Source organism: Poeciliopsis prolifica, unplaced genomic scaffold (genome assembly GCF_027474105.1).
Source record: "Poeciliopsis prolifica strain line A6 unplaced genomic scaffold, Auburn_PproV2 SCAFFOLD107, whole genome shotgun sequence".
Taxonomy (NCBI): domain Eukaryota; kingdom Metazoa; phylum Chordata; class Actinopteri; order Cyprinodontiformes; family Poeciliidae; genus Poeciliopsis; species Poeciliopsis prolifica.
The window spans coordinates 388706-408948 of record NW_026562482.1 but is presented as its reverse complement, the minus strand read 5'-3'; the positions used below and the strand labels follow the sequence as shown (position 1 = coordinate 408948).

The following is a 20243-nucleotide window of genomic DNA, read 5'->3' as shown; positions in this document are numbered from 1 at the left end:
TGATCTGAAGTTTTATTATACGATAAATCGGCACAAATATCGGAATCAGTCCAATAAATAAAACTGGATCCAGTGATGCAGCAAAGAATTGTGGGACGTTTAAGTCGAACAGCGGTGACTCGGCGTTCAGTGAAATATATTTATAATGTCTGTAGATATCGGTTTTATTCATTTCTGAAATATTTTTCTGCTTTTTGTTAGTTTTGAATCACGTAGAAAATAAAATCTGAATTTCAGAGTTTGGTGATTTATTCAGATGTTTTACTGCAGTAAATTCCACGTTGCAGCTTCACGATCTGATGATGTAACAGTTCAATAAAACTAAATATTTTCGTTTCAGTTGGAAACAAAACTGAGTTATTCTGCAGATTTTCCCTTTAAGAAAAAACAACTTGTCAAATGTTAATAATACAAACAAAACTGTGATAAATATTGAAAGATGAATATAAGTTAAGATTTCAGTTTGTTTTTAATCTTTTTGCTCCAGTTAAAATTAAAAAGTTTCCGTCTCTATCGGCTCCTTCTGCTGGGGCCGCAAACGGCCCCGAGCCACACTTTGGACACCGCTGGTTCTGAGCAGCAGATACAAATAATTTTGCTTAAATAACAGAAGATTCATGTCAGATATTTCAGTGAAAATCATTTTATTTTCAGGATTTTTTGTTTTTAATGAAGCTTTTTGACAAATTTGCATAAAAAATGAAACCAGATGAACAGGAAGTTCCTCCTGCGGCGGAGGAGGAATCATGATGCGGGCTTGACTTTCAGTCACTTGACCCGCGTCTGCCAGCCTCTGATTGGTCCAGGATGCGTCCAATCAGAGTTCATCAGCTGGAGCTGCAGTGGCCTAGTCAAAGTTCAAACCTCAGGTTTTCATCATTTCCTGGTAAACCTCGGAGGACTTCCTGTTGCGTCCCAAATAAACTTTATTTACAAGAAGAAGAGCGTCCACTGCTGACCGGACCGAACCGAACCAGCTGTCCGGTTCACTGGGCTCCTTCAGGAGGACGAAGATGATGACGAAGGACGGCAACAGACGGGGAGGAAGAAGAAGAAGAAGAAGAAGAAGAAGAAGAAGAAGAATCAGAAGAAGAAGAAGAAGAAGAAGAAGGCACGTCTAGCTCCATCATCTTCCTCAGCAAACCTGGAACAAGAACACCGACATGTTGGAGGATTTCTGCTCTTATCTACTTCCATACAGCAGTTATGCTCCGTAACCATGGCAACAAGGAGTTGGGAGCGATCCTCATAAAAGCAGCAGGTACCTGAACTTTGACCCCAAATCAAAGCAGAGATGAAAATGTGTCAAAAATAATAAAAACTAAAAGAGTTGAGAATGTATGGTAAGCCATTAGTGCCTAAAATAATGCACATTGAAAATGTATGGTAAAAATCAATTGTAAACAACAGGATGCTGTGTTTATCCTGGTGGCCATGTTGTGAACCTGCAGCCATTTTATGAATACTAAAGTATTTTATGAATACTAAAGTATTTTATGAATACTAAAGTATTTTATGAATACTAAAGTATTCACACCTTCCTGATTTCCTTTTTGTTTTTCATGTTCGACGATTAAGATCAAATAATTCAGTTTTTGACTGAAGCTGAGAAAAACAGCAGCTCCTGATAACTGCTCTGGTCTCCAGCAGGACTTTGACTGACCTTTTGGTCGGCCATGATGCTGCCGCCCTGCAGCGCCACCAGGGCGGCGCCGGGCCGGTCCTGTTCGCAGAAGATCGTCCCGTTGACGTAGTGGAAGCGGTCACCCGGCACCAGCCGGTTCCTGCAGGTGGCGCAGCTGAAACACTGGGGACAGACGGTGACCGGTCAGTAACCCATCAGACAGCAGGGGGCGCTACACAGCTTTTGATGCGCATCACCAACCTTCAGGTGGTAGACGCTGCCCTGAGCCCGCATCACCAGCTCACTGGCCGGGATGGACTGTCCGCAGGCACTGCAGGCGCCGCTGTGACCGAAGAGCCTGAAACACAGAGTCCCACATCACCATGGTGCCACCACCGAGCCTCACAGCAGCGACCAGCTAACCTAAACCCAACCAGCTGGAACTAATCACATTTAAATCAACAAAACCAGAAACGTTTTCTGCTTGCAAGTTATCAGATGAACAGACACACGAGCAACAAAGAAAACATTCAGTTTTTAACCTGTTCAACCATCAAAGTTTCAGAAACTCCTGATCATTCATGGAGCTTCTTTAGCTGATTAGCATTTCAAAAGCTTTGAATAACACATGAACTTTGACCCCAAGTCCCAGGACGAAGTTCAAACTGTCTCTTCCCTCCATCATCACATCCCCTTCTGTAGCATCACATCCCCTACTGCAGCATCACATCCCCTTCTGCAGCATCACATCCCTTACTGCAGCATCACATCCACTACTGCAGCATCACATCCCCTACTGGAGCATCACATCCCCTACTGCAGCATCACATCCACTACTGCAGCATCACATCCCCTACTGCAGCATCACACCCCTACTGCAGCATCACATCCACTACTGCAGCATCACATCCACTACTGCAGCATCACATCCCCTTCTGCAGCATCACATCCACTACTGCAGCATCACATCCCCTACTGCAGCATCACATCCCCTTCTGCAGCATCACATCCCCTTCTGCAGCATCACATCCCCTTCTGCAGCATCACATCCCCTACTGCAGCATCACATCCCCTTCTGCAGCATCACATCCACTACTGCAGCATCACATCCCCTACTGCAGCATCACATCCCCTTCTGTAGCATCACATCCCCTACTGCAGCATCACATCCACTACTGCAGCATCACATCCCCTACTGCAGCATCACATCCCCTACTGCAGCATCACATCCACTACTGCAGCATCACATCCCCTTCTGCAGCATCACATCCCTTACTGCAGCATCTCTCTGACCAGGAGCAGCAAGAGCCAAGGAGGTGGATTAGCAGAGCTAGCTAACATGTTACTGTGGGATATAGTCTCTGCTTCCTGAGTGTTGAGCTGTTAGCATGTTAGTAGCATGTTAGCATGTTCTGTTAACACAGTCTTCAGTCAGAGGCTTCTTCAGATTGGTTGGAAAGCTGACTGCTACTGGAGATCCTTTCAGTGTCTCTTTAAAGATGCTAATGGCATAAATCAAATTTTATTCCATTAAAAATTAAATGCTACAAATATTAGTACTGATGCTAGTTTATAATTGCTGCCAGCATTCAGGCTAAAGGCTAAAAACATTAGCATTAAAGTAAATGCTAGAACAATAACACTGATGCTACAAATAAACTGAACTGAATTTATTGAATTTAGTTCAATAAAGTTTCATTGAACTGAATTCAGAGGTTGAAGGTCTAACCAAACCGGAGGTCAAAGATTCTGTGGTTTGGACCCGGTGGTCCGGCCCGGTCCAGCGTCCGGTCCGGTCCGGTCCGGTCCGCCTACCTGATGTAGTCGTTCTTGCAGAGGATCATTCCTCCCTTGCTGTAGCAGATGCTGCTGAACTCGCCCAGCTGGGCCTGGCAGCAGGAGCATTTCAGGCAGCGGGTGTGCCAGTAGCGCTCCATGGAGAAGAGCAGGAAGCGGTCGGCGATGCGCCCGCCGCATCCCGCGCACGCCCGGACGGCCGCCTCCACCCTGCTGTTCACCATGTCTGCATCACGCCCAACATGGAGGATAAAACAGGCAGATTTTATTTTAGTTTGATAAGTTGAGTCATATTTTCACCATGATGTTCATTTATGTTTTATTTGTAGTTATAAAGTTTTCTCATTAAGACACAAGATTTTATTTACAAGAGAACAGTTTTTATAAAACAACTAATTAATGAAATTAAATAATAAATGTCACAGTTTGAAGCTAAATATGTAAATATTTAGCTTCAAAGTAATTATTTAGCTAATATTCAAACTCACAGCAGGTAACAGGAAGTTAAATATTTAGTTACCAATTCAAGTTATCAGCAAATGATTTTACATATTAGCTAAATATGTTAGCCCACTAAGCTAATACTCACAAACTGTTTTACTGAGCAAACTAAATATTTAGAATCCAGTTAACCGGTAACTTTGAAGCTAGTTAGCTTTAGTTTAGTTAGCTTGCTAACTAAACATTTGGCTATTTAGTTAGAAACTGAGACATTTGTCAGGCTATATGACAGGCTGGATAAGTTAAATTATTGCCACTGTTGTCACTCCGTACAGCTGGCTCAACACATCCAGGTTCAGTTTGGACCTGGACCCGTCCAGAACTCGGAGCTTCTCATCAGTTTCACTCCTGAAACCAGCCGGTTCTTCGGGGTTCTGCTCCTTTCCAGGAACAGCTGGGAGTAATCCAGCCTCTGGCCGGCCCAGCAGTGAGTCAGAACCTCTGCAGAACCAGAACCGGGTCAGGGTTATAATTAGCAGCAACATCAAACAGCTGCAGCAGCTGGCCCGGTTCTTCTGGAGCAGACACCTGGGTCCAATCATCCCGAGGCCGGGCTAGAGCCACTGACAGAACCGAACGGCCGTTTAGTTCGGCAGAACCTGGAAGTTTTCAGTAAAATGGTTCCAACGTTTACATGATGTGAGAATTTATCAGATTAAAGATGAGTTCAGATTCCAGAGGAACAAGACAATTTCCTGAAAAAACTCCAGTTTTCTGGTAAAAAATTAAGTTTTTAAACTGAGGATGAGGTGAATTTTATAGAAACATTTTCCCATATACAAGTCGTGTTTCTACTGGCAAAGACGGCGAAGAAACAGGAAGTGGAATTGTTTATTGAGTCACAGGCTGAAATCTGAATTTATAATCACTGCAAACGTTTCACTGCTTCAGTTTTTCATTAAAATGTTTCTGTTTGCAAAAATAGAAAAAATAGTTTTCATTTGTTTTTTCTTTGTATTAAATGTTTGAGTCGTGTGAGAACTTTGACCTTTGTGATGTTGGCCCGAGGTTTTGACCTCCAACTTCCTGGTTTCAGCTGGAAAAGGCGGCAATCGCCATGGCAACACTCAGACTCAGCCTTCATTCTTTTTCTAATGTTTCCAGAGTTTTTTTTGCGCCTGCCGGCTGATTGGGTCGGCCCGGAACCGGGACTCCGGGTCGGCCCGGAACCGGGACTCTGGTTCTGAACCGGGACTCCGGGTCAGAACCAGCCGTTTCACGCTGAGCCCACAGTGACGTCAGACGCTCCTGTTACTGCCTGCTAGCGTCGTCTCACTAATGATGCCCCCTGGTGGCCTGTATAGGAACAACCACTCCCCCTGTGACCCTGGGCCAGAAACGGGCCGAACTGGATCGGACCTCCAGAACACTTTCAGCTGTTTCAAATTAAAAACAGAAAAACACTAAAAGAAAACAAATAAAAACGATTTTAAAATTTGTGAGAATATTCATGAAATTCATTTTGAACAACAAAATAAATCCAAACAAACATTTAGTTTGTCTTTCTGGCTTTTATAAAGATGAAATGTATTTATTCTCATATCATCACCTTCCTAAAATTATGGACAATCATTTTTTCAAAAGTGATTTTGGAAAAAACTAAATAAATAGTTTAGAAAAAATACATTAGGAAGGTGATAATATGTTTACAGTAAAATAAAATGTTTGGTTTTATTTCAGAAAAATCCTAAACAGATCATAATTCATTTCTGCTTCCTGTTCCTGCAGACAGAAAGCAGAAGTTCTGGTCCGGATCGGTTCCGACTCACCTCCTCCTGGTTCCGTTTGGTCCTCAGGGATCCGAACCGGCAGCTCAGCGGAAGCGGAGCCGAACCTCCTCCATATAAACTCCTCCTGGATCGGAACCGGACCCTGACAGTCCTGCGGCGCGTCGCTCCTGCTCAGCGCTGCTTCCTGACCGAGGTTTAAAACCGACTGAAGCCACGCCCCCTATGACGCCATTGGGAGGTGACGCGCCAGCTGCGGTTTCCTTCCTGGCCGCCAGAGGGAGACATTTAGCTCCTCTATTGACACAAAGGTAGAGATGTTTTCAATCCAAATACGGAGCAGAAATGATTATTTTATGTTGTTGTCATATATCAAATATTGTAGAAATGAAGTTAAAAAGCTTCCAAACTTTCTTTGTATTGTATTGGAAAAATTGTCCTTAGAAATAATCTGCATCATTTATTGAACTATGAAACCAAGAGAAGATCAGATGAATCAGATGAATTTGGACATTTATGGAACATTAAAATCAAAATTAAAAACATAAATCTAACCACTTTAAATAAAATTGGCTTTAAAAAATAACAAAAAGCTTAATAAAATTTTAAAATTGTAATAAATGGATGTCATAATTTTATGTTTTTCATAATTATTCAAATGCAATGTAATTTACATCATGCTTTTTTATTTTATTTAAACTAATACTATTTTACTAAATCAAATATAACACATAACTAATAAACATCATGTTGCTGGTAATATTAGATCTTATTTTCTTTGTTTCCAGTTTTTATTAAAAATATAACAAACATCTTACTTCTTTTGTGGCATTTTGAATTTTTTCTCCCGCCCCCTGAGCAGAGAGCGCCCTCTGCTGGACAAACAATTCTTCCAGTTTGTAAAAGGTCGGTTCAGTGCAGATACTTTCAAAAAATAAACTACATACACAAATGATAATAATACATATTGTTTTATTTATAAATATTAAATTATTTCAGGCTGCTCATGTTTCCCATTTTAAATCAGAAACATTTTAATTCCATTTATTACTATTTTTGTTTAGTTTAATTCAAATAATCTTTATTTTAATTGTTTATTGTGGTTTATATCTTTGACTTGTGCATTGTTTTATTCTACTGTAATTTATTTTCTATTCATTTATGATTCTATCTTTTTAATTAATAATATTACCAAAATACTTTCAGTGAAAACATGATTATTATTATATTATTATTATTTATTATTATTATTATTATTATTATTATTATTATTATTATTATTATTATTATTATTTTACTTTATTTCACTTTGTTGATTTGTTTTGGGGTTTTTGGGAGGTTTTTTATATTTGTCTCTTACACAGAACGATATCTCTACATTTTTTTAGACATGTTTAAACTGAATTAAAATGTTTACAGATGTTTTAAAGAAACAGCGGGTCTTAACTCCGGGCTGTAGATGGCGCTGTTCATCACGTCATCCTAATTATGTGAGAGAAGAAGACTGGCTGCAGTGTCCACGGTGGTGCGTTCATGTCCAAGTAGGAGTTTGGTATTTCTTGTTAAATGTCTCGTTTATAATGATCCAGAAAGTCAAATTTATACCTTGAAATCAAAAGCAGCTTTTCTTCACATCCCTCCAGAGTTTTTAGCTCCTGTTTTCTACTAGCAGAAAAACAAAAAGGTTTGTTTGCTTGTTTGTTTTTTTGTAATTTGCCACGATTTATAAAAACCTTCCTATCGATTCTATTGAAACTTTACCGTCTGTCTCAGAACATTATGAAGCATTTTAATTAATCTTGTTTCACACTGTTTTTTATTTTAAACCGATATCTGGCTGAGATGCCCTCTTCTGGAGTTGATTGATGAAAACTTGAAAGCAGCATCCGTTATGATTGATTAAACCTCCAGTCAAACCATAAAAATAAATGTGAACTGGTTGCGCTTCTATACTCCATGTTACGGTCGCCGTTTCCGATCATGTTGCATTCAACAACACCCCGTAAATTAAAAAACTACCCTGAATTAGCTGCTTATTGATCAAACCAGGAATCTGCCAGTTAAATCTGATATTAATATTTAAGTATTCTCTTACATTCTCTTAAAACAGGAGTTTTACAATGAAGAACAGATATTTAGATTAGTAATAGTTTAAATAAAACTGCAATAAGTGTTCTATTATTATTTTTTTAATCATCATTTATATAGATGTGTCAATGATATGTCAAAATGTCTAACTCAATAAAATGATAATAAATTTTATATTAAACAATTACCCTTATTGGAGTTTAGGCTAAGATCCGATTCAATAAACAGCAATAATAGTGTAACTAACATAGAACTTAGTAATGAATCAGTTACATTACTAAACCTCAACAGGAGAATAACCACAAACATACGATTTGCTTTTGCTGTGCAATAAGTTAAATGAGCAAAAATAAACTTCAGTTGCCACTCGGAACATGGCGGAAGAATGGTTTCAGTTGGCGAACAGGGCGTTTACGTGCCCGTAATAACCAGAGCAGAGGCGCACACAGTTTGTCAGTGGACGGCGTTGCCGTAGTGAATTCATCTGGTTTCACAGGGTGAGGAGATTCAGCCTGTCGGGGCTTAGTGGAGAAAAGTTGCTTTAATAATTAACTGAGATATAACTTTCGAGAGATTTATGTCCTTTCTGACAGCGGCATTAAGCAGGTAGTAGTTAGCAAACCTCAGAAGCTGTTTCAAATTAAGGTCTTCAACCTTTAAATAAGTGAAACCGGAAACAAGCCAAGCCGAGGCGGATCCTGTGAGTGGAAAATACTTATTATATCTAATTATTATATCTGTAAATATCAGCTACATGTCGTGTTTGCGATGTTTTCAGGGATTTCTGACATGCTAGCTCTGTTAGCATCGGGTGTTTACCGTAATGATGAAGGTTAGCATCATCCTCCTCCTGTTAGTTACTGTCAGGTTCTGATGGGACGTTTATCCGTTTACTGGGTCTTAATGGAACCAGAACCAGGACAGAACCACAGCCACAGTCAGCTAGCATGGAGTTAAACCAATACTTTCTTAAAAAATGAGATTATAGTAACAACATAAATGGATAAATCTGACAGAACATAATATAATATCTTAGCAACAGCTGCAGTATTAGCTTGAATGAGTTTTTTAAGCCTCTATTCTCAGTATTTATAGTTCTAACCTGAATTGATTTGTGGGATTTTTGTTGATGGGAAAGGATGAGTCCATCCTCCACTCAGAGCATCAACATGTAATCAGATTACTTCATCCAGAGCATCCATCCTGTTTACGACCCGAAACCAATCCCAGATTGATCAGATTCAGTTCATGGCAGATCAATAAATAAATTCTGTTCAGGTTAATCTGTTCATTTCTGAATCAGAAATCTTTGGCTATTTCCCAAAGTGCAAAGTGAAGCAGCAACTGCTTTGTTTTCAGTTTGTTTCTGTTGACGATATATCGGCATCAACATCGGTATCGGTCCAATATCAGTCATTTTTTAATATATCGTATTGTTTTAATAAGTTAAACGATGTTTATCTCCATCTTGTCAGTATTTGGTCATGTGACAGTGAGGCAGCAAAGGATTGTGGGATGATGTTAAAAGCTCAGGCAAATGTAAGGAAAATGAATAATATTGATAAATATTGGATATCGGTGCGTCCAAACTTCCTCTGGTTCTTAATCTGAATTGGCACATTGGACCTCAAAGAATCACAGAAATTGGTTCTGACTTGATTGGTCCATTTCTAACACACAGGGTCAAAAATATTCATACGGCTTCCAGTGAGGGAAGTCCTGGTTGAACTGGTTCCTGTTTGGTCGGGTTCCAGCCAGTCCGTCGGTCCGGTGGGGCCAGCAGCTGCAGCGCAGCAGTTCTGGACGGGACGGGCCTCAGGATGCCTCTGTTCTCCAGGAGGAGGAAGCCCAGCGAGGATTCCAAGAAGAGGCTGGAGCATCAGCTGTACTGGGTGAGAACCGGGTCGGTCTGGCTCCGTTCGGACCAGAGCAGACCAGAGCATGCTGGTTTCATTATGGATTAAATCTTATGGTTTCTGTCTTGACCTGCAGTCCAACCAGGAAGGAGCCGACGACATCCTGGATGTCTCAGCCTGTGAGCTTACAGAGGTGAGGAGCCACTAGCTACTAGCCAATAGCTTTTAGCTTGATGAACTAGCAGAGGAGAAGAACCGCTAGCTACAAGCCGATAGCTGTTAGCTTGATGAGCTAGCAGAGGGGAAGAACTGCAGCTACAAGCCGATAGCTGTTAGCTTGATGAGCTAGCAGAGGGGAAGAACTGCTAGCTACAAGCCGATAGCTGTTAGCTTGATGAGCTAGCAGAGGGGAAGAACCGCTAGCTACAAGCCGATAGCTGTTAGCTTGATGAGCTAGCAGAGGGGAAGAACCGCTAGCTACAAGCCGATAGCTGTTAGCTTGATGAGCTAGCAGAGGGGAAGAACTGCTAGCTACAAGCCGATAGCTGTTAGCTTGATGAGCTAGCAGAGGGGAAGAACGCTAGCTACAAGCCGATAGCTGTTAGCTTGATGAGCTAGCAGAGGGGAAGAACCGCTAGCTACAAGCCGATAGCTGTTAGCTTGATGAGCTAGCAGAGGGGAAGAACTGCAGCTACAAGCCGATAGCTGTTAGCTTGATGAGCTAGCAGAGGGGAAGAACTGCTAGCTACAAGCCGATAGCTGTTAGCTTGATGAGCTAGCAGAGGGGAAGAACCGCTAGCTACAAGCCGATAGCTGTTAGCTTGATGAGCTAGCAGAGGGGAAGAACTGCTAGCTACAAGCCCATAGGTGTTAGCTTGATGAGCTAGCAGAGGGGAAGAACTGCTAGCTACTAGCCGATAGCTGTTAGCTTGATGAACTAGCAGAGGGGAAGAACCGCTAGCTACAAGCCGATAGCTGTTAGCTTGATGAGCTAGCAGAGGGGAAGAACCGCTAGCTACTAGCCGATAGCTGTTAGCTTGATGAACTAGCAGAGGGGAAGAACCGCCAGCTACAAGCCCATAGGTGTTAGCTTGATGAGCTAGCGGTTCTTCTCCTCTGTTAGCTTGTAGCTAGCGGTTCTTCCCCTCTGCTAGCTACTAGCCGATAGCTGTTAGTTTTATGAGCTAGCAGAAAGGAAGAACCGCTAGCTACTAGCCGAAGTTGTGGGTTTGATTCCAGCTTCCTCCTGTCTGTAGTTCTGCTGGTCTCTGAAGTTCTTTGTTCAGTACTTGGTGACCTTTGACCCTGACAGTTGGTTCAGCCATCAGCTGACCCAGTGGCTGAGGATGAGCCAGAAACCAGGAAGTGAAACCAAAATCCCAGTCAGCTGCTGGTAAATCAACCCAACAAACCGGTCTGGTTCTGTTTCTCCTAACGGACCGATCCAACGGATCACTGCGGTCCAGAACCGCACGGCTCTGATGGGAAGTTTGAAGGAAATACAGAATATTAGAAACATAATTCAAGAGAAAAAACACAGGAAACAAATGGAAAATTAATGAAGATGCTGCAGAAGCTGAGCTAATCCTAAAGCCCTGCTAAAGCTAAATGCTATGCCAACATGGTAATTAGCAAAAGCTAATGATAATAAACTTTATTTTCTGCACCTCATCGCAGCTGAAGAACATGAGGAGAGGAGGTTATCTGGAAAATTAATTTAGGAGAAGCTAAGTGTCGTAAATGTTTCCTAACTGTTAGCAAAAGTGCTATAGTGCTAACTGAAACATTAGCGCTGCTGTTAGCCATTTAGCAGAAGTTTTCCTTAAACCGTCCAGAACCTTAGAGACGGTTCTGATGGAGGTCAGACATTTTGTTTTACCTGCTTCATACTGCCAGACAGTTCTGTTCGGTTCTGTTTGGTTCCGTTAGGTTCTGTTAGGTTCTGTTAGGTTCTGTTTGGTTCTGTTTGGTTCTGTTAGGTTCTGTTTGGTTCTGTCGGTCTGAACCAGCAGATTTTGCTCCACCTTTGTCTCTTCAATGTTTCTGTTTTTATTTTGCTGCAGCTGCCGACCAAAGTTTTCTCCATCTGCAAGGTCCAGCAGAAGAAGGTGAGATCCACAGAGGTTCTGGTTCCGGTTCCGGTTCTGGTTCTGGTTCAGAGGTTCTGGCCCTTTTCCTTCCTCAGGTGCTGATCCTCCACACCAATGAGCTGAAGTTTCTGCTGCCTAAAGGATGTGACATCGGTTGCCTAGCAACCTTAAAGGTATCAGCATCTGACCCGCTGCTCTGATTATTGATTATTGATCAGTTTTTGGCTCTGCAGGTTTTGGATCTGCATGAGAACAAGCTGAGCTCTCTGCCAGAGGAGATCGGGACCCTGACCAAACTGCAGGTACCTTCATCCTCCTCTTGCTCCTCTTCCTCATCCTCCTCCTCTTCCTCATGGCTGCTTCTTCCTGCAGATCCTGAATGTGGAGAAGAACCGTCTGAAGGTTCTGCCGGACTCCGTCTGCAGGCTGCAGCTGCTGCAGACGCTCAACCTGAAGGGTGAGGCGTTTATCTCAGAGACTCAGAAACCCTGACGGTCATTGAACGCATCGCCGTGTCTGACAGGAAACTGCCTGACGGAGCTGCCGGCGGCCATCGGCTCCCTGAGCAGCCTGCGAACCCTGGACATCAGCGACAACAACGTCCTGCAGCTGCCCAAACATCTGGCCACATCCGCACCTTGGAGGTGAGGCAGCTGCTGCTGCAGCGCTGCACCGCGCCCATGCAGCTCTAATTAAGTGTGTGTGTGTGTGTGTGTGTGTGTGTGTGTGTGTGTGTGTGTGTGTGTGTGTGTGTGTGTGTGTGTGTGTGTGTGTGTGTGTGTGCACGCACAGAGCTTCACTCTGGATGCTGCCAGCATGACCTACCCACCTGCGTGCGTCTGCGCAGAGGGAACAGAGAGCATCCAGCGCTACCTCTGCGACGGTAGGACCAGACTCAGAGCACCTAACGGATGCTAACTGCTAATGCTACATGTTAAAAGCTACATGCTAATGTTACATGTTAAAAGCTACATGCTAATGCTGCATGTTAATAGCTACATGCTAATGCTGCATGTTAATAGCTACATGCTAATGCTACATGTTAAAAGCTACATGCTAATGCTACATGTTAATAGCTACATGCTAATGCTGCATGTTAATAGCTACATGCTAATACTACATGTTAAAAGCTACATGCTAATGCTACATGTTAATAGCTACATGTTAAAAGCTACATATTAAAAGCTACATGCTAATTCTACATGATAATAGCTACATGCTAATGCTGCATGTTAATAACTACATGTTAAAAGCTACATGTTAATAGCTACATGTTAAAAGCTACATGCTAATGTTACATGTTAAAAGCTACATGCTAATGCTGCATGTTAATAGCTACATGCTAATGCTACATGCTAATGCTACATGTTAAAAGCTACATGCTAATGCTGCATGTTAATGGATACATGCTAATGCTACATGTTAAAGCTACATGCTAATGCTGCATGCTAATAGCTACATGCTAATGCTACATGTTAAAAGCTACATGCTAAAGCTGCATGTTAATAGCTACATGCTAATGCTACATGCTAATGCTGCATGTTAATAGCTACATGCTAATGCTACATGTTAAAAGCTACATGCTAATGCTGCATGTTAATGGCTACATGCTAATGCTACATGTTAAAGCTACATGCTAATGCTGCATGTTAATAGCTACATGCTAATGCTACATGTTAAAAGCTATATGCTAAAGCTGCATGTTAATAGCTACATGCTAATGCTACATGCTAATGCTGCATGTTAATAGCTACATGCTAATGCTACATGTTAAAAGCTACATGCTAATGCTGCATGTTAATGGCTACATGCTAATGCTACATGTTAAAGCTACATGCTAATGCTGCATGTTAATAGCTACATGCTAATGCTACATGTTAAAAGCTATATGCTAATGCTGCATGTTAATAGCTACATGCTAATGCTACATGCTAAAAGGATATCTAGAATGCAGACGTCGTTCTTCTGCTGGGAATCTGAACATGAATGTTTGGTTGTTTTCAGAGCTGGGTGAGGAGTACTGCGCTCCGTCTCAGTACCTGCTGCCGGTTCTGGAGAGCGACTGCAGTAAACCCGGTTCTGACTGTCTGGACGGGTTGGAAGAGGCCTGGCAGGTCGGTCTCCCAGCCTGACCCCGCTCAGGTTCCTCTGCGCCGCTAACCGCCATCTGTTTCTGTTGCAGAGCAAATTCAGCGACTATGAGAGGAGGAAGGTTGGTGATGTCATCACCCTCAGCGCGGCGGCGGCAGCGGCTTCAAGCTAACCTCTCTGAGTTTTGTTTCTTCAGGAGCAAAAGCTGCAGGAGAAGCTGGCGTTCGAGCGCCACCTTGAGGAGAAACACAGGGAGCACACCCAGCTTCTCCTCATGAACAATTCCCACAAGGAGAACATCCTCAACTCGGTCCGACAGGTAGGACAGAACCTCTGGTTCTGGTCCAGATGGGCTGAGAAATGAGTGGTAGAGAAATCCAGGCTCTGTTCTGGATTTCCAGCATGAAGTTAATTAATCAAAAATCTGTTGAACATAAAGTTCTTCATTTATTGAAGAAGCTTTGGGGAAAATGAGTCAGCTTTAATATTAAAATTCATTTATTACAAAATAATAAAAAACTATTTATGTCAGTATTTCAACACAGAAAGAAAACAAAATCAGAGTTTCTCAGAAAAGTTAAATATCACATAAAATAAGAGCTGCTAATGTTAAACAGAGACAAAAGCACCAAGAGGTCAGATTAGTGGAAAGTTTTGTGGAAGAAAAATGTTTTTTGTAGAAAAATGGAAGAAGCAGATCAACAGATCATATTGATAAAGTTTGAATTGTTTGGAGTAGCTGGTCTGAACCAGAACCAGAAGCCCAAACACTGAGAGAGGTTCAGTTCTGAATCACTGTCCTTCCTGATCCGGTTTCTGATCTGGTTCCTGGTCCGGTTCCTGGTCCGGTTCCTGATCCCAATCAGGACCAGCAGCGCGTGGAGCTCGGGTTCAGCCAGCAGCAGAGAGCGCAGGAGGCTGAGAGGCAGCTGGTTCTGGAGCGGGTCCGGCAGGCCGAGGACAACATCAGCGGCCGGATCAGCAGCCTGCTGATGGCCAACAGCAGGTACGAGCTGCTAGCAGCTAGCGCTAACGCTAACAGCTAGCAGCTACAGGTTGATGATGATGTTTCTGCAGGCAGAAGAAGAGCGCAGAGTTCCTCCAGGCCATGGAGGAGGACCGGTGAGTTCTGATCCGTTACGGTTCTGCTGGTCAAACCGATCCCATTATTTCCACTGAGAAACCAAAGAAAACATGGAGGGTATCCTTCAGCTTCCTGTCTGAAACATATAAACTTGTCTGATTGATCAGGATCCGCATGGAGCAGCTGACGGCCGTCACCCAGGAGGAGGCCGGATCCCTGAGGAGGAGAGAGGTGGCAGGTACCGAGCTACCGGACCCGCTCCTGGTTCTATTTAGACAGGAAATGCTAACCCAGTATTTAGCTTTAGCATATCGCCTTAGCCTTAGCAGAACTAGTTAGCGGTGTTAGTCCTGAGCGCTAACAGTTCAGGGCGTTTCTCTGCATCGTCTTGTGATGTTTGCATCACCTGGTTCTGGTTCTGGTTTCCTCTGAGTCCGGTTGTGTTTGCAGCCGCCATGCAGAAGATGCTGTCAGACGGCTACGCCATGAGCCTCCTGCAGGAGGCCAGCGACAGCCGCCGGCAGAGCCTGGTTTCTGAGGCGCACCGCAGGTTTGACCCCACTCATGTCCTTGAACGCACCGCCGTGTCATTATACTCACCCTGATGTCCTTGAACGCACCGCCGTGTCCTTATACTCATCCTGATGTCCTTGAATGCACCGCCGTGTCATTATACTCACCCTGATGTCCTTGAACGCACCGCCGTCTCTGCTAACCTCGTCTTCTCTGCCAGCCTGGAGTCTCTGGACAGGAAGTTCGACCGGATGCTGTCTCTCCAGGTTCTGGACAAGTCCAAGGCCATCGCTCAGATCCTGCAGGAGGTAAGAGGTCGTGCTGCGGTGCCGGTCCCGGCCTGTAGGGGACGCCTCACAGTCTCTGTGCTCCTCAGGAAGAGATGCAGAAAGCTGCGTTCCAGGCGCTGCAGCTGCAGAAGGACGCCGTCCACGGCTACATCCGCAACCAGGTGAGCCGCTGCTGCTCTCAGGCGACCTTTGACCTTCCGCTGACCATCTCTGCAGGTCCTCCAGCTGCTCATCTCATCGCCCATCCGGCCGGTTTAAGCTGCATGTGGCTCTCATTCCCCAGATCAAACTCATTGAGGCCGAACTCATGCAGCTCACTAAGCTGGAGGTCAAGAGGCGGAGCCTGGACGCCGAGAGCCTGCAGGTGTGTTGCGCCGCTTGACTTTGTTTGCTCCATGTTGGTTCAGTTCCTCATGCCGTCCGTCATCATGGTGACTCGACATCAACGCTTTTTATTCCTCCTGGAACTTTTCATTTCATGTGTTTCTGCTGCTGTTTTATCTTCTGTTTTATGTTATTGTTGCATCTCAGATGTTTTATGTTTGGTTGTAAATCACTTTGTTCAGCAGGAGCAGGCTTAAACTTCATTTCCCATGATGCTCTGTGTTTCAGGAGGTCCTGGTGGAGCAGCGCACGGCGCTCAGCGATCTGCTGCAGCAGCTGCTGAAGCAGAGGGACCAGCGGGAGCAGGAGCTGCGGGAGGTTCTGGTGAGGAGACGTAGCGCAGCGTTAGCTACTAGTGCACAGCGTTAGCTACTAGTGCACAGCGTTAGCTACTAGCACAGCGTTAGCTACTAGCACAGCGTTAGCTACTAGCACAGCTTTAGATACTAGCACAGCATTAGCTACTAGCACAGCTTTAGCTACTAGCACAATGTTAGCTACTAGCGCAGCTTTAGCTACTAGCGCCACGTTAGCTACTAGTGCACCGTCAGCTACTAGCACTGTGTTAGCTACTAGCACAGCTTTAGCTACTAGCACAGCGTTAGCTACTAGCACAGCGTTAGCTACTAGTACAGCGTTAGCTACTAGCACAGCGTTAGCTACTAGTGCACAGCGTTAGCTACTAGCACAGCGTTAGCTACTAGTACAGCATTAGCTACTAGCACAGCTTTAGCTACTAGCACAGCGTTAGCTACTAGCACAGCGTTAGCTACTAGCGCAGCTTTAGCTACTAGCGCCGCATTAGCTACTAGCCCCGCGTCAGCTACTAGCACAGCGTTAGCTACTAGCGCAGCTTTAGCTACTAGCGCCGCATTAGCTACTAGCACAGCGTTAGCTACTAGCACAGCGTTAGCTACTAGCACAGCGTTAGCTACTAGCACAGCGTTAGCTACTAGTACAGCATTAGCTACTAGCACAGCTTTAGCTACTAGCACAGCGTTAGCTACTAGCACAGCGTTAGCTACTAGCGCAGCTTTAGCTACTAGCCGCATTAGCTACTAGCCACGCGTAGCTACTAGCACAGCGTTAGCTACTAGCGCAGCTTTAGCTACTAGCGCCGCATTAGCTACAGCCCCGCGTCAGCTACTAGCACAGCGTTAGCTACTAGCACAGCGTTAGCTACTAGTACAGCATTAGCTACTAGCACAGCATTAGCTACTAGCGCAGCTTTAGCTACTAGCGCCGCATTAGCTACAGCCAGCGTAGCTACTAGCACAGCGTTAGCTACTAGCACAGCGTTAGCTACTAGTACAGCATTAGCTACTAGCACAGCATTAGCTACTGCGCAGCTTTAGCTACTAGCGCCGCATTAGCTACTAGCACAGCGTTAGCTACTAGTACAGCGTTAGCTACTAGCACAGCGTTAGCTACTAGCACAGCGTTAGCTACTAGTACAGCATTAGCTACTAGCACAACGTTAGCTACTAGCACTGTGCTAACGTCAGAGCTTCAGCAGTCACAGTGTTCTGTTTTCCAGGTGGAGATAGAGAAGAAGTCGGACTCCACCCAGCAGAACTACTGGATGATCCAGTACCAGCGGCTGCTGGACGCCAAGCCGCTGTCGCTCCGGATGCAGGTCTAGTCAAAGCCCGCTGAGCGGTGAGGTTTGATGAGGTGAATGAATGAGGTAACGCGGGTTTGGGTGCAGGAAGCCGGTCTGGAGACGGAGCTGGTGAACCTGCTCTGCAAACTGTCGGCTCAGCACCACCTGCCTTCCTGGCCCACCACCACGTCACCCTGGAAACGCTGCGCCACATGACGGCGTCGGACCTCAAGAAGGTCAGGCCGGACCCGAGGTCACAGGCGCCGGGTCTGAAGTTACACTGTTAAAACTGAACAGACTGTAGGAAAACCAGTTCAGGTTCAATGAATTAGTATAAAGATCAACTTTAAATATGTAGTTTGTAAAGCAACTAATAACTTAGCTTGGAGCTAAATATGGAGTGTGCAAGATTAACATTTAGCTTGCTAGTTAAATATGTGGCTTGGAAGTCAAGATTTATTATTGTTTATATTGCCAACTAAATATTTAGTTACAAAATTTCATATTTAACCTGAAGTAAAACTTTAAGTTGGAAGCTAAATTTAATATTTAGTTTAAAACTGAGATTGATAAATGAATCATGTGTTTGTGAAAATGAAGCCGTTTTGTCTGAAACTTTCAGTATTTCTGTTAGTTGTTGTTTCCTCCTTTGAGTTCCAGCTAACTGCTAAGCTAGCAGCGACAGAATAAACCACCGCTAGCTTAGCGGGTTTAAGTGGATCGTCCAATCAGCAGCTGGCTCTTGTTTTGCAGCTGGGTGTTCAGGAAGCCGGGATCCAGAAAGCTCTGCTGAACCTGGCCCGGGACCGCCAGCCTGCAGGAACCAGCAAAGCAGAAACCCCGACAGGTCTGACTCCGCCCCCGTCTCCTCTGCTGCCCAGCACCGCCACCGCGCTGACCCCGAGCCCGCCGCGGTCGCCACGGACCCCAGGGACCCCTGGGACCCCCGTCACGCCCTCCGCCCCCACACTGGTGGAGGGACCAGGCAGCTCAGAGTGTGTGGTCTGCATGGAGATCGGGGTGAGACTTCTGTTGGCTGTGGCGTCCCTCAGGGACGCGCCCTCAGTCCCCTCAGTTTGTTTTTTAATGTTTTACTAACCTGACAAGTTGGTTCCAGGACGGGTTCCGGAACCTGTCGCGGACGGGTTCTGGACAGGTTCTGGACGGGTTCCGGAACCTGTCCCGGACGGGTTCTGGACGGGTCCAGTCCTCGGGTCTCACCGGGTTTTCCTGTGTTCCAGGCTCAGGTCGTCTTCCTGCCCTGCGGTCACGTCTGCTGCTGCCAGGTCTGCAGCGACGCCCTGCAGAACTGCCCTCTGTGCCGCAGCAACATCTCCCAGCGCATACGGCTTTACCAGAACTAGAACCGGACCGGAACCGGGCCAGAACCGGACCGCTCCCTGTGTATTTATGCATGATCCTCAAGCTGCTGAGGAAACAAGTAAAAACTGTCAACTGGTTTTAAAGATCCATCAACAGAACCTTGAGACGAGTTTCTGTCTGCCGCTCGGTTCCTGTGGATTCTGTCTGCGGGTCGGAACCGGGCCGGTTCTGTCGGTGCCTCTCATCATGTGAAGCTTTGTGTGTTTTTAGCCAAAGTAGCAGCAGACGAGTCGATGTTTCCACGCAGCGGCGTCTCGCCCTCAGGCTGGGTTTAGCATAAAGGATTCCTCCATGTTTGTTATTATTGTTACTTTATGAGTTTTAAAACAATTAAAAAGTTTTAATTAACTCCAATCAGCAGCCTGAGTCAGAATATTAAAGCACTTTAAACTTATCTGTTTATTAAATTGATTTTAATAAAAAATATAAAATATTTTTAAAACATGCAGTAAATCTATATTTTTGTTCATATTTTAGCTTCATTTCTTTGTTGTCATATAGTTAATAATAAGGTAAAACATGTTTCTTTTCAGATCAGGTGAAGTTCTTTAAATCAATCATTTACTGTTTGTCTCCATGTGAAGCTGGATGTCGACGCTGTTTCTCTAAAGTGCTCTTATCTGCATCAGGTGAATGTTTAGGATATTTGCGCCACATCTAAATATGACATTTAAAGCTGTAAGACAATAAAATGAAACCTGTAACCATCCTGTGGCCTGGAAACTTTCTGTTGCGTTCAGGAACCGTATTTAGGTCTGGATTGTTCAGCGTTAAGAGACCAACATTCAGAACCAGTTTAAATGTTACTGGGAGTTCTGGATCCAGTCTGCAAACAGCGGCCAGTCTATGAAAACCTGTTTCCTATTAATATGTGTTGTGTGTTTATGAACCGCTGAGTCAGACTCCAGCATGTCGCTGCTTACACTGCCATCTGCCGGTCAACCTGCGCAGCGTCACCAAAACTAAACCATAAACTGATTAATTCAATATGAGAATTTGGTTCTGATGAACCACAACTTTAATGCGACTTTAAGTACTAAGACACATTAGGAACACATTTCTGTTTTAAAATATTTTTATTGATCTGATGTAACCTTTTCTTTAGATGGAAGCAGAAAATCATCATAATTAACAGAAATAAAGGCTTTAAAATAAAATTCTGGGCGGAATTAATACATATAATGTGTTTCACTCAGAGATGAGTTCCTGGAT

At 44.2% G+C, this 20243-nt stretch overlaps 2 protein-coding genes across 2 annotated transcripts; one reads left to right on the top strand and one right to left on the bottom strand.

Annotated features, from left to right (window-relative positions):
- Window positions 1-627: 627 nt before the first annotated feature.
- On the bottom strand, window positions 628-8609 carry LOC129354256 (LIM domain transcription factor LMO4-B-like). Its single transcript, XM_055023762.1, has 6 exons — window positions 8557-8609; window positions 5692-5946; window positions 3440-3647; window positions 1886-1982; window positions 1664-1807; window positions 628-1144 (listed from the first exon to the last, which is right to left on the bottom strand). Exons 3-6 carry the CDS (start codon window positions 3643-3645, stop codon window positions 1136-1138), a joined length of 456 nt encoding a protein of 151 aa, XP_054879737.1. The 5' UTR covers window positions 3646-3647; window positions 5692-5946; window positions 8557-8609; the 3' UTR covers window positions 628-1135.
- On the top strand, window positions 8201-19486 carry LOC129354255 (E3 ubiquitin-protein ligase LRSAM1-like). Its single transcript, XM_055023761.1, is given in 26 exon segments — window positions 8201-8437; window positions 9419-9629; window positions 9730-9786; window positions 11657-11701; window positions 11779-11856; window positions 11917-11985; window positions 12056-12140; window positions 12207-12308; window positions 12311-12327; window positions 12476-12566; window positions 13688-13797; window positions 13866-13895; window positions 13971-14093; window positions 14641-14780; window positions 14852-14896; window positions 15026-15096; window positions 15309-15408; window positions 15592-15679; window positions 15748-15822; window positions 15945-16025; window positions 16274-16369; window positions 17583-17681; window positions 17754-17817; window positions 17820-17884; window positions 18402-18668; window positions 18890-19486. Coding segments are annotated over 25 exon segments (2193 nt in total). The 5' UTR covers window positions 8201-8437; window positions 9419-9557; the 3' UTR covers window positions 19013-19486.
- The last annotated feature ends 757 nt before the right edge of the window (window positions 19487-20243 follow it).

Coding starts and splice junctions, on each gene's coding strand:
- LOC129354256 (XM_055023762.1), bottom strand. CDS start 3,645: ATGGTGAACAGCAGGGTGGAGGCGGCCGTCCGGGCGTGCGCGGGATGC. Junction 1,983..3,439: donor TGCAAGAACGACTACATCAG/GTAGGCGGACCG, acceptor TCTGTGTTTCAG/GCTCTTCGGTCACAGCGGCG. Junction 1,808..1,885: donor GCAGCGTCTACCACCTGAAG/GTTGGTGATGCG, acceptor GTCTGTCCCCAG/TGTTTCAGCTGCGCCACCTG.